General features: G+C 34.5%; 1 protein-coding gene across 1 annotated transcript in view; it reads right to left on the bottom strand.

Moving 5' to 3' along the window:
- The window catches only part of WDPCP (WD repeat containing planar cell polarity effector), a 318395-nt gene that overhangs the window by 123969 nt on the left and 179369 nt on the right, over positions 1–15057 (bottom strand). Inside the window, exon 15 of the mRNA XM_069493874.1 lies at positions 11437–11500. Coding sequence (XP_069349975.1) covers positions 11437–11500 — 64 coding nt within the window. The remainder of the gene's footprint in view (positions 1–11436; positions 11501–15057) is intronic.

Genomic DNA, 15057 nt, shown 5'->3' with positions numbered 1-15057 from the left:
ATTAACTATATATATTAATACACAAAAGGAAAGGAGAAAAGGATTTAAACATTTCACTATAAAAAAATCAACTAGACCAGGCACAGTGACTCATGTCTGTAATCTCAGCGCTTTGGGAAGCGAAGGCAAGAGGATTCCTTGAGGCCACGAGTTTAAGACGAGCCTGGGCAACATAGCAAGACCCTGTTTCTAAAAAAAAAAAAAAAAAAAAAATATATATGTTTTTTTAATTAGCCAACATGGTGTTGTACACCTCTAGTCCCAGCTACTTGCAAGGCTGAGGCAAGAAGTTCACTTGAGACCAGGAGTTTAAGGCTGCAGTGAGCTATGGTCATGTCACTGCACTCCAGCCTGAGTGACAGAGTGACACCCTATCTTTAAAAAAATCAACTAAACATAAAAAAAAGCTGTAAGGCATATAGAAATCAAATGGTCAAATAACAGAAGTCCTCATCAGCAGTTACTTTAAATGCAAGTGGATTAAACTTCCAGGCAAAAGACAGATTAACAGAATAGATAAACACACATGACTTAACTATATGCTGTCTATAAGAGAATTATTCTAGATCCAAAGACACAAATAGATTGCAAAGGAAAGGATGAATAAAGATATTCCATGTAAATAATAACCAAAAGAGGGCAGGTGGGCTATACTAATAGAAGACAAAACAGGCTTTAAATCAAAAATGTTATAAGACATAAAGAAGGACATTGTATATTAATAAAAGTTTCAATATAGCAAGGAAATATAACAATAATAAACATTTATACACCTAATAACAGATCATCAAAATATATGAAGCAAAAACTGACAGAATTGAAGGGAGAAATAGTCTACAATAATCATTGAAAACTTCAATATCCCACCCTCAATAATTGCTACAACAACCAGACAGAAGATGAGTAAGAAAATACAAGACTTAAACAACATAAGAAATAAAGTAGATCTAACAAACATATACAAAACACTCTACCCAACAACACCGTACACATTCCTCTCAAGTATACATAAGACATTTTCCAGGATAGATGATATGTTAGGCTACAAACTAAGTCTCAATAAATTTAAAAAGATAGATATCATACCAATTATATTATCTCACCACAATGGGATGAAGTTAGAAATCAATAATAGAAGTAAAACTGAAAAAACCACAAATTGTGGAAATTAAATAACACACTCTCATACAACTAATGAATCAATGAAGAAATCACAAGGGAAACTAGAAAATACTTAAAGACAGATAAAAATGAAAACATACCAAATCTTATAGAACACAGCAAAAGCAATGATAAGGAGATTTATAGTTATAAATACTTGCATTAAAAAACAAAGACATCAAATCAGCAATCAAGCTTTATAACTTATAGAACTAGAAAAAGACAAATTCTACCCTAAAACAGCAAAAGTAAGAAAATAGTAAAGATTAGAGCAGAGATAAACAAAATAGAGAATAGAAAAATAGTAGAGAAAAATCAGTGAAACAAAAAATTGGTTCTTTCAAAAGATCAACAAAATTAACAAAATATTTAACTAGATTAACTAAGAAGAAAAGACTCAAATCATTAAAATCAGTGGGAGTTGGGACATCAGTACTGATTCTACAGAAATAAAAAGGACAAGAAAGTACTATGAACAATTGTACGCCAACAAATTGGATAACCTAGATTAAACGGACAAACTCCTAGAAACACAAAGCCCACCAAGAATAAATCACAAAGCAATAAACAGAAAATCTAAATAGACCTATAAATAATGAGGAGATTGAATCAGTAATAAAATATCTCCTAACAAAGAAAAGCCATGCATCTGACAATTTCATGGATGAATTCTACTTTTTAAAAAGTACCAATCCATTTCAAACTCTTCTTAAACATAGGAGGGAACCCTCCCTAACTTATTCTGTAAGGCCAGTATTACCCCTAATACCAAAGTTAGACAAAAGCGTTACAAGAAAACTACAAACCAATATCCTTTACTAACATTAATGCAAAAATCCTCAACAAAATACTTTTAATAAACCAAATTCAGCAGCAGATTAAAATGATTACATACCACCACCAAGTGGGATTTATTCCTGGAATACCAAGGATGGTTCAACATAGGAAAATTGGAGATGAAGTGAAGCAAGATGGTTGAATAGAACCCTCCAGTGATTGGCCCCCAACAGAAACACCAATTGAACTATCTATGCAAGAAAGCACCTTTATAAGAACCAAAAACCAGGTGAGTGATCACAGTACCCTGTTTTAACATTTTATCAAGGAAAAAGGCACTGAAAAGGGTAGGAAAGAGAGTCTTACATTGCCTACACCGACCATACTCCATAGCCTGACAAGGACACACAAGTGCCAGGTGGAGAGAGAATCTGTGTGCCTGGGGGAGAAAGAATAAAGTGAAGTGATTGTGGGATTCTGCACTGGATCTCAGGGCCATCCCTTCACAGGGGAACACAACACAGGGCAGAATTTTGCAGGCATCCATGGAGGGAGCATCCATACCACCCCTGGACAGAGGGGAGTCCTCCATCTCAGTGGTAGAAACCTAAGTTCCAGCTAGCTCCAACACTGGCTGATGAAAGTAGCCTGGGGTATAGAATAAATCTGTAAGAGCTATGAACACTGCATGCATTTAATTTTTCTTCAAAAAATTAAAAATAGAACTACCACATGACCTAGCAATCCCAAAAAAAGGAAATCACTATATTTAAAAGTTAACTGCACTCCCATGTTTATTGTACTAGCCTGCACAATAGCCAAAATTTGCAATCAGCTTAAGTTTCTATCAATGGATGGATGGATATATACAGTGGAATATTATATAGCCACAAAAAGAATGAAATGCTGCCATTTGACACAACATGGATGGAACTGGAGAACATTGTTAAGTGAAATAATCTAAGCACAGAAAGACAAATCTTGCATGTTCTCACTCATATGTAGGAGCTAAACATTAAATCAATTGATCTCATCGAGACACAAGTAAAATGATGGTTACCAGAGGCTGGGAAGGGTAACAAGGATGGAGAGATAAAGTGGGGATGTTAATGGGTTCAAATATATAGTTAGATAGATGGATAAAATAAATGATATTTGACAGCACAACAAGGTGACTATCTATAGTCAAAAATAAGTTAGGGTATACTTTAAAGAGTGGAATAGGCATGCTCCTAAGACAAAGAAATGATCAATGCTTGAGGTGAAGGATACCCCAACTACTCTGATTTTATTATAACACATTTATGCCTATATTAAAACTCCCCAAGTGCCCTTTTAGTATATACAACTGTTATGTACCATAATAATTAAAAATAAAATAAAATATCACATGGTAATTGATCAACGTAATATGCCACATGAACAGAATGAAAGAGGAAAAAACCACACAATCATCTCAATTTATATAGAAAAACCATTTGACAAAATTCAACACCCTTTCATGATAAAAAACACTCAACAAACTAGGCTAGAAGGAAACAAACTCAACGTAAGATTAATAAAAAGCCAACTCATAGTGAATATCATACTCAATGGTGAAAGACTCAAAGCTTTTCCTCTAAGATTAGGAACAAAGCGAGCACGTCAACTTTTGCCACATCTATTCAACATAGTACTGGAAGTTCTAGCCAGAGAAATTAAGCAAGAAAAAGAATTCAAGGGTAGCACTTTGGGAGGCTGAGGTGGGAGGATTGCTTGAGGCCAGGAGTTTGAGACTAGCGGGAGCAAGAGACCCTGTCTTTACAAAAAGTAGAAAATTAGCTAGGTGTGGTGGCACATGCCTGTAGGTCCCAGCTACTCAGGGGGCTGAGGCAGGGAAATCACTTGAGCCCAAGAGTTTGAGGTTGCAGTGAGCTACGATGATGCCAGGCACTCTAGCCTAGGAAACAGAACAAGACCCTGTCTCAAAAAATAAATAAATAAGAATTAAAGAGCATCAAAGTTATAAGGAAAGAAGCAAAATTATCTCTGTTGACAGATACGATCTTACATATAGAAAATGCTAAAGATTGCACAATAAATCTATTAGAAGTAATAAAGGAATTCAGCAAAGTAGCAAGAAACAAAATCAGTTGCATTTTTATATACTAACAATGAATAATCTGAAAAAAAAATTGTGAAAACAGTTCTATTTACAATAGCATCAGAAAGAATAAAATACTTGGGAGTTAACTTGCCCAAAAAGGTAAAAGACTTGTACAATGAAAACTACAGCAAACTAGTGCAACCCCTGTGGAAAGCATTATGGAGGTATCTTAAACAGATTCAAGTAGATCTGCCATTTGACCCAGCAATCCCATTACTGGGCATATACCCAAAGGAAAAAAGGTCATTCTGTAACAAAGGCACGTGTACCCAAATGTTTATAGCAGCACAATTCACAATAGCAAAGATGTGGAAACAACCCAAGTGCCCATCAATACATGATTGGATTAGTAAACTGTGGTATATGTATACCATGGAATATTACTCAGCTATAAGGAATGATGAAGATACGACATCTCTATGGTTCTCCTGGAGAGAGTTGGAACCCATTATATTAAGTGAAGTATCCCAAGAATGGAAAAACAAGCATCACATGTACTCACCAGAAAATTGGTTTCCCTGATCATCACCTAAACACAAATCTGGGAATGACATCAATTGGACATCAGACTGAGGTGGGGGGTGGGGGAGGGGATGGGGGTATGCCTACACAATGAGTGCATTGCACACCGTTTGGGGAGTGGTAACACTTGAAGGTGCTGACTCGGGAAAGGGGGGGTGGGGAAAAAAATATGAAACTATTGTTTTTAACTTGCACTGTTCACTTAATAATTTATCATGAATATTTCCCATATTATTTCATATCATTGTACAAGAAATAATGTATACATTATGAGGACATACTGTATCTAACAAGATATACTGTTAGACTCTTTGATTCTGTAAAATTAAATTGAAAAAAAATAAATAAAAAAAAAAAATAAATAAATAAAAGAAAAATGATCCAATATTAAATCCCTGGGCATAAACATAACAAAGGAGAAATGGATGAATGCTGGCACTCATTTGTAATATTATAGTATTCTGGTGTAATGTAAGTTTTTCAACCTTAAGCAGGAGACATTTGATGACTTTTAACAGAGTTCTCTTTATGAACTTTTTTCTCCATTTCGGTTTCAAAACTGCTGTGTTTTTTTTTTTTTATCCCTGGCTCTCTCACAATTGCTTCACAACACACATCTCTAAGTTTCAAAGCCAGGGACCACTTGGATGATGCTTGGTTCATTGTAAGGCATTCACAGGTGGCGGCAAGCAGGGCTCTTCAGGATTGGAAGAAGGACAAGGTTGTGATGCCTGCTCCCTGCTCCCTGCAGAAAGCCCCTGCCCTAGATAGGCAAAATGCACTGCTTTGACTCTAACTTTCTGATGCCCAGCACAACATACTACTTATAGTCCTAATCCCATAAAATTCCCTAGAAGAAAACCTCAATGAAAGGGAGCCAAGATAAGGGAAGGAGAGATCCAAACTATCCTTTATTTGGAGAAAACTCAAACCAAAGAATGCAAAAGAAAGAAAATAGTGAAGACTAGAGCATAAATAAATATAAGGGAATAAAAAATTAGAATCAACAAAGCCAAAAATTGGTTTATTGAAGAAATTAGAATCAACAAAGCCAAAAATTGGTTTATTGAAGAGGTCAACAAAACTGAAAAACTAAGCTAGACTGACCAAGAAATGAAGAGAGAAGACTCAAATTATAAAATTCAGGAATAAAGAGGGGACACAATTACTGACCTACAGAAATAAAAAATATATAAATCATAAGAGAATACTGTATACAGCAGTATGTCAACAAACTAGATAGATTGACACATTTTCAGAAAGACACAAATTACTAAATCTGACTCAAGAAGAATTAGAGCATCTGTATTAACCTAAAACAAATAAACAGATACAATAGTAATTTAAGTACTCCCCCCAAAGAAGAATTCAGGCCTAGATGGCTTCACTGATGAATTCTATCAAATATTCAAAGAATTGACACTGAACCTTTGCAAACCTTCTATAAAATAGAAGATGAAAGAACATGTCCCAACTCATTCAATAAGGCCTATATTATTCTGATATCAATACCAAACAAAGCTATCATAAGAAGAAAAAAAACCAAACTAATACATATTCAAAAACTCTCAGCAAAGTACTATACAGCAACATACAAAAAGGATTATTTGCCATGAACAAATTGGATTTATCCCAAGTAATTCATGGTTGCTTTAACATGTAAAAGTCAATTAATAAAATACACCACATTAACAGAATAAAGGACAAAAAGTACATAAAAAAAAAAAAAGAAAAGAAAACTACAGAACTTTGGTGAAAGAAATTAAAGAAGACATAAATAAATGGAAAGACATCTCATGTTCATGGATTGGAAGATTTAATACTGTTAGGATGCCAAATACTATCCAAAATGAATAATAGATTCAATGCAATTCTATCAAAATTCCAATGACTGTTTTTGCAGAAATAGAAAACCCATCCTAAGATTCATATGGAATCCCAAGGAACCCTGGACACCCAAAACAATCTTGAAAAACAACAAAGCTAGAAGACTCACACTTCCTAATTTCAAACCTTACTTCAAAGCTACTGTAAACTAAACAGTGTATTCTGACACAAAGACAGACATATATACCACTGGAATAGACTAGAAAGTCCACAAATAAACCCTCCCATACAAGGTCAAATGATTTTTGACAAGGCTACCAAGAAAAGCTTACCAATCGTACGTGGTCACTAACTGCTTACGATTCCTGTTTCTGGATACCTTAGCCCAAAGTATTCTTTCACTAACAGAGAAAGAGACTGAATATTTGACTGTGTGTTTATTGGTCATTTGTATTTCTTATTTTGTGACTTGCTTCATTGTCACTTTTGCTAGTTTTTTATTGGGATGTTTTACTTCTTATTGGTTGTCAATTTTGTATATCAGGTCCGTTAACCCTTTGTAGAGCATATGCTGTGAATGGTGAGCATGTTGGACTAACACAATTCATTGAAATTTTTCCCCAGTGATTTTAAATGCTACCTTTACTGTATGCTAAATTCATATATATGCGTATGAATCTATTTCTAGGCAATATGCCATAGTGGTTGATCGTATAGACTCTGAAAGTAGGCTGCCTCCAGTTTCAAGCTCTCAGGTAGAGATAACATTTTTAACACCCAAATCTCAATAGTTATCTAAATTCCAGCATTATTAAAATCTGAGAAAAATATATATAATATAAAGTACTTCTAAAAGATTTGAAATTGAGTAATATGAAATACAGACTAGAAACTCTAGTTACTAAGTCATTACAATATACCAGGTTACTTCATATATATTAACTCTATTTGATACTTGAACTGGTGATTTATCCACCACTTCACAAGTAATAAAATGGAGGCAAACAGAGTTAGGTAAATTATACAAAATCATATAGTTATAACTGAGAGAGCTTGGAATTGAATCACCTGGGTTTGAATATTAAAAAAATATCAATATGAAGGTGCCATACCTGATGAAATGGGCCTAAAAGGACCCACTTCTTTGTTTACTTTATACTTCTACCTGAGAGCCTCGTCTCTTTTCAGTTTATTCTCTACGCTGCAGCCTATGTGATCATATTCTAAACAAGGAATCAGCAAACTATGGTCTGCTGTCCAAATCTGACCTAAGCTAAGAATGATTTTTTTTTTCACAGTTTTACATTATTGAAAAAAAATCACAAGAATAGTATTAAACTTATATTCAAATTTCAGTACCTATAAGTGAAGTTTAATTGGAATACAGACAAACTTTCTTGTTTACGTGTTACCTATGGCTGCTTTTGCTCTACAATAGCTGAGTTGAATAGCTGCAACAAAGCCCATATGGCTTGTAAAGTCTAAAATATTTATTACCAGGCCCTTTACAGAAAAAATTTCCTGCTCAAAACAATGATATCACTCCTCTGTTTAAAATAATTTAGCAGTTTCTTATTGAATTTGAGATAAATTCTAACTCCTTTTTATGGCGTGTAAGGTCCCTCTACTCTCACCTCTCTGCTTTCCATCTATATCAGCTGTCTTGTCATATTGTATATCATGTAACTCTTTACCACTCATAGATGCTAATGCAAAAAAGGACTATTTTAAGGTTAACCTTTTTGTGACTCCTTTGTGACTCATATACTATTATTTTCAGTCTTTTAGGAAGGGATATCTTAGGGGTAGAAAATCATTTATAAGTAGTGATAATCTTGTTTATTTTATAAACTTTTAATTTCAAAAGAAGTAACATTTCTTGGTATATAGACTACAGACCTCTAGGTAGATGAAATTTAAATAATAAGAATCAGGCCAGGTGTGGTGGCTCATGCCTGCAATCCCAGAACTTTGTGAGCCTGAGGGAGGAGGATAGCTTGGGGCTAAGAGTTTGAGACCAGCCTGGGCAACATAGCAAGACCAAGACCCTCTCTCTAAAAAAAAGTTTAAAAATTAGCCGAGTGTGATGGTGTTCACCTGTAGTCTTGGCTATTCAGGAAGCTGAGGCAGGAGGATCGCCTGAGCCCTAGAGTTCGAGACCAGCCTGAGTATGTTTTAGCTACGATCCTGCCATTTGCATTCTAGACTGGGCAGCAGAGTGAGACCCTGTCTCTAATAAAAAACAAACGAACAAAAAAGAATCAATCTATTAGAGAACATGATAAATTCTTTTAGATAATTTCAACATGGAGCCTAAAATGTATATGTGAGGTTCATCAACTTAAATAGAGCTCTGAAGCCTTAATGCACTCAATATTGTATACTTCCATAAAGCAGACCTTGGGCTAAAAGTGAAGTTATATACAAAAAGTAAGGATGCAGCATTCTAAATGACTGTTTACTTTTGCAATTAAAAAGGAAAGCAATACTTCTTTTCTCCTTACCTTATTTTACGTTTTGTCTTTTATATGTAAAAATCCTCATGGGTTAGGGTTAGCCTATCAGTAGAAAGGCTATTCGGATTAAGGAGATTTGAACTAACACAGAGGCTTTCTTTATATTGTTACTGACTAAACAGAGACTAAAAGCTAAAATAGATATATTTGAAAAAAGTTTAGAAGGTGGCTTTAATGTTTGTTACTTAATAACCAAAGCAGTGGAAATTACAGAACAACACAACATTAATATCTTGAGAGAGAAATTTTGCCCATTTAAATACTCATCTCTTTAGTTCTTATCTTGCTTAGAAAAAAGATCTGGCCTATAGACATAAAAAATAAGAAAATATGAAGAAAAATCTACCTTTATTGGAGTTAGTAAGTGGCAGAGATGAGGAAGAGGAGATAAAGAGGGAAAGTCAATGGGGTAATAAAATCTAAAAAGTGTTGTAATTAAAGTTCTGACATTGTGATGGCTGCACGTATAGATTTTGATGAAAATAATCAAACCTTCCCTCAACATACTAATATGATCTGGGTGTGGTGGCTCATGCCTGTAATCCTAGCACTCTAGGAGGCCAAGGCGGGAATATCTCTTGCGCTCAAGAGTTTGAGACCAGCCTAAGAGCGAGACCCTATCTCTATTAAAAACAGAAAAATTAGCCAGGCATCGTGGCGTGTGCCTGTAGTCCCAGCTACATGGGAGGCTGAGGCTGGAGGATTGCTGAGCCCAGGAGTTTGAGGTTGCTGTGACCCATGCTGATGTCACAGCACTCTAGCTCAGGTGACACAGTTAGACTCTGTATCAAAAGAACAAAAACAAAAACAAAACACAAAACTAATATGCCTGTTAGACATAACAAAATACAGATGACAAACAACAGAATGTTTATACTTTTGAAAGTAACTGGAAAGATTTTTCATGATCAATGAAAGCATAATTTAATTGAATGATGTATATTTATAATTTAAATATCAAACTCAAAAGATATCAATCCAAAGACAAGTAACTTAATGTGATGAATCCATAATAACATCTCAAACATCAAAGCTTAATTTAAACTACAAATGTCTTCATAGTGTAAGAGATTTAGGTAAAAGACCCTTTTAAAAGTTTTTCTTGCATTTGAGAAGATTTTGCTTTATTGTTTCTGGATTTCTATTGTTCAGGATTTCTGAATGCCCTGGTTTCCCAGCATATTCAGCTTGTTTAACTGAATATGCTGGGAAACCAGAAATGGACCCTACCTTTATTCATCTGACCTCATTGTGGCATTATGGTACAAGATCTTATAAAACAAGAACCTGATACAAGCACAAGGATATTTAAGGAATTGATAAATTTTATTGTTCTGAAGCTAATAAGTGGTAAGACTAGAATGTCCATGAATTTAGCCTCTTGGATCCACTTTGTGCTGTGATTACTTTAAAATACATGTGATTTGGGATGGAACTGGAGACCATTATCCTAAGTGAAGTATCTCAAGAATGGAAAAACAAACACCACCTTTACTCTCTAATAAGTTGGAACTGATGTGCACACCTGGGCACAGAGGGAAGTAAAAGTCACTGGAAATCAAGAATGGAGGGGAGGAGGGGGTAGAAGGGGAGGGGGAAAAAACCTACCTAATAGGTACAATGAACACTGTTCAGGTGATGGGCACACTAATCGCCCTGACTGAAGCATTACAAAAGCTATCCATGTAATAAAAACATTTGTACCCCCTTAATATTTTGAAATAAAAAAAATTAAAAATAAAAATATACATGTGATTTGGGAGGCTGAGGCAAGAGGATCACTTGAGGCCAGGAGTTCAAGACCAGCCTGGGCAACACAAGGAGACCCCATCTCTACAAAAAACTAAAAAATTAGCTGGACATAGTGGCACACACCTGTAGTCCCAACTACTTGGGAGGCTGAGGTGGGAAGATCACTTGAGCCCAGGAGTTCAAGGTTACAGGGAGCTCTGATCATGCCACTGCACTCTAGGCCAGGTGACAAAGCAAGACCCTGTCTCTAAATAAATACATACAAACATACATTAAAAAAAAATATATGTGAGAACATTCATGATTTGTTACTGCTCACTAAAATCCAAGGGACAAACTGAGCACATTCAGAATCTGTGGGACATATTTTGCCCTATGTTCTGGCTTCTGTAGCCATACAGAGAATAGATTAGAGAGACATTTAAGCTTATTAGATAGAAAGGTGTCATACCTACACATCAAGGTACGTGAGGAAAAAAGTTCAAGAATTATAAATTCTTAGAAAACATAAAGATCCTTTGGGCCCTGGCAAGGAAAATGTCAACAAGTCAAAGGATACTAGATGGCTATTGACCAGTTTCACGAAGGCAAAGCTGAAAGCCAAGATGGAATAATGCTTTCCCACCATGTGTCTAAGGCTGCAAATGACACTAATCCTTTTTAATGGTCACAAAAGCTGACAACTTACTCAGCCTTAGAACTGAAGGCACAAAATCATCTCTGGAAATGACTCACCATAAACAGGTCACGAGCACCAATGTCAACAGCTAAGAGAAATGCCTTTTCAAATCTCTGGTACCTATAAGGAAGAAAAGAAATGTCTGTTAGTTGTGAACAAAACTATATAAAAGGATAGAGCTGTCTGTTTAATGTATTTATATGATATTGTTTTTATTTTTCTGATGGGAAAAATATTTTCAAACAAGGGATTTGGCCTGCTAGGATCTTCCATATATGAAATGTGATGTACTTAGGAGGAGCTGAGGCACAGAGCCTGTGGAGGCCTTAAGTATAAGTTTCAAGAATAAGCATAACCCCAAGTAGACACTGCTGAATATGGGGAAATGATAGCTTTTAAAATATGTTTCTCATAATTTTCACTTTATTGTGTTTTAGAAAAGTATGACAATAAATATGGAGACTATAGCAGGATAAGATGATTAATAAACCAAATTAATAGATATCCTTTTTTGTTTCTTAGGTAAAATTTGAGAAGTCAAATGTTGCATTATTATAAAAGTTTCATATTTGTGAGTTTTGAAAAAAAAACACAGTCCAGGCAGTTGTAAAATGACAATATAAATGATTTTCAAATTTCTGTAAAAACATCACTTTTCTACTCTTTCATAATCATATCCTTTTTCCTGAAGTATTATTTTGACAATTTTTTCGTGAAAGTTTAATTGTAGGCTAAGATACATCAGAACAAGCTGCAGTTTAAATCAATTACCTTTATAGAAAGTTTAAGATCATAAGAGAATAGCATGTCATGAAGATATACTTAACACAGGTTTTTGGAATGAAAGGTGATCTTTATTTTATCTGAGTTCTAAGTATAGATCTAACGGTCAGTTTTTCTCTCTAGAAACAAGCAGATACATAACAAAATTATTTTCCATTCTCTATTTAATATTGTAAAATATGGTGGTAGAGATATAATGAGGTTTCAAATTAAAAAATAACAGAAGTATAGGATATTATTAATAGATTACATATATTAGTGAAATAGCTAAAATAATTAAAATCCTAACAAAACAAGGCTTGTTAATGTATATGAGCTGTTAGGTTCAGAATTTGAAATACTTGCACAAATTCCATATTATGTTTGATGACTATTAACCCATCTCTTCCTTGCCCCTTCTTACTAGTACCTTCAGTATTTGCCTGAATCCCTCTCAGCTACAGAAGTCATAAGGCAACTGTGTTTATTTTTGTGGATGAAAAGTGAAGGAAGCTTACTGATTCATTATATATTCAGTGGAGGTGGGATACACTGAGGAAGAGGTCAGATGATTAGCAAGTTGTACTACTTGTTCATGCATTTACTGCAATTGCATTTGTCCCCACTCCATCATAACTATTCTGGCAATAGTAATCAGCCATCTTCTAATGATCAACCTTAAAGTTAAATTCTCATCTTGTGTGCCCTTTTGGCCACATCTAATCCTATAAACTGCCCCTCCTTGAAACCTTCTCCTTCCTTGTCTTTCCTTCATTTTTTGTTTTCTCAATTCTTAGATTGCATCTTCTTAGTCTTCTTGGCTAATTAATTTTTCTCTGCCTCCCTATGAAATTGGTATTCTATGGTCCTATATTATTTGTACTCATTCCCTCCAATCTCCTCAATAACCTTATCACTCCTATGGCATTGATAATCAATTATATCAATGACTCACAAATCTACATCTCTAGGATCCATCTCTCTACCAAGCTCCAGACTCTTATTTTCAGGCACCCCAAAGTTAACATGTCTATCATGTCCATATAGGACAACCATATAGGACCAACTGAAATCACAGAGAGTCAAATTAAGGGGGATAATTTAGGCTGTGCTCTTCTTTCTACATGAGAGGTAACGATAGATGATAGATGGTAGGTTGTAAAAATGAAAGAAGTGGCATTGGCATCTGGCAGCATAGTGAACCAGAAAGAGTAAAAGGAACTCCAACTAGATTGCTTATAAAATATACTTTAAACTACATCATAGGACTCTAAAAAGAAAATACCCAGTGGTATCATATCCTCAACCAACCAAAATCCCTTGATAGAAACCAGAATTAGGATCAATGAGCAGACAACAAATAAGGAGGTGGGGGTGAAGCAGAACTACTTAGAGGACCACCACCCTCAGGAGAGTAAGCCCTGAGTAAGTCTCAAGGTAAAGGTGGTAAGCTCAAGATTTCTGATGAAGGTAGGTACAGGCACCAACCCCAAGACTTCTGATTAAGTCAAGAGCTAACAAAGACCCAGGTTAGTAGTGCCCCTAACTTTGGTGGAAACAATAAAAAGAATTCATGTCTGGATTAAAGCCCTTCTCACAGAAGGCCCTCAAGAATTATAACAAATTAAGATCAAACAAATATGAGTTCACAATCAAAGATTGTCAAAAACACAAGAAAACAAGCCACTATCACTGAAAATTAGAAAAATAAATAAATTTAAATCTCCATGGATATCAGATAATTGAGTTATAAAAGTTGGAATATAAAATAATTCAGTATAAAATATTTAAAGAAATAAATGATTGAATCATGAAAATAAGCATGTAATGTAATATAATAAAAAAATTACTGGGTCCATTTTTTAAAGAATAAAATAGAACTTTTAGAAATGTCAATTACTAAACTTAAATAACTTGACGCTACTGGAGACAGAATTAGGAACTAAAAGCACGTAAGTGATGTATAAGTGAGGAATTAAACTGAATGTTGCAAAGAGAGAAATGAGATTAAAAATATAAAGAGAGGTTCAGGAATACAGAGAACATGAGAAAGTTTAACGTGTCTACTCAGGGAATTAAGTTAATGGCTGAGAATTTCTAGAGCTGATAAATGATATAAATCAATAGACACAAGAGAAACTATATCAAGCAGAATAAAAAGGAATTTATAACTATGCACATTTGTAATGGAAATGCAGAACTCAACAAGAAGGAAAGATCTTAAAAACCACCAGAGACTAACACTAGACAATGGCAACATGATAGGTAGAAGATAGTGAGAAAATATCTTCAAATTATAGGTGGAAAATAAGCATCAACCCTCTATGACATTAACAGTGGAACTTTCAACAATAAGAGCAAAATATATATCTTTCAGATATTTTAAAAAAATGAACATTCAACAGACCTTCAATAGAAGAACTTCTATAAGAAAGACTAATGGAAGCTCTCTAGGCTAAAATAAATGCTAGGTGCAAACTCAAGTCTTCAAGAATGAATGAAAAGTAACAGAAATGGTAAATATCTCAGTAAATATAAAGAACTCCACTACTTTTATTTAATATGCATTTGTCTATTTAGAGCAAAAATTATAGCATTGGTTTGTGAGGGTTATAACATACGTAGGTAACATATATGGCAACTACAGCATAAAGTATGGGGTAGGATGGGTAAATTCAGTTGCAAGATTTCTACTTTCTACATGAAACGGTACTACGTTAATTCTAAGTGGACTGTGGAAAATTAAGGATAAATAATGTAACACCTAGAGCAACCACTAAAAACAATAATGTAAATAGGTATAACTAAAAAAGCAAATAGATAAATTAACATTCTGATAAATACTCAAATAATCCAAAAGAAAGCAGAAAAGGACGAACAGAGAAACAAACATTAGAATGGACAAACAGAAAACA

This window comes from Eulemur rufifrons, chromosome 19 (assembly GCF_041146395.1).
Source record: "Eulemur rufifrons isolate Redbay chromosome 19, OSU_ERuf_1, whole genome shotgun sequence".
Lineage (NCBI taxonomy): Eukaryota > Metazoa > Chordata > Mammalia > Primates > Lemuridae > Eulemur > Eulemur rufifrons.
This window is presented reverse-complemented; position numbering and strand designations above follow the sequence as displayed.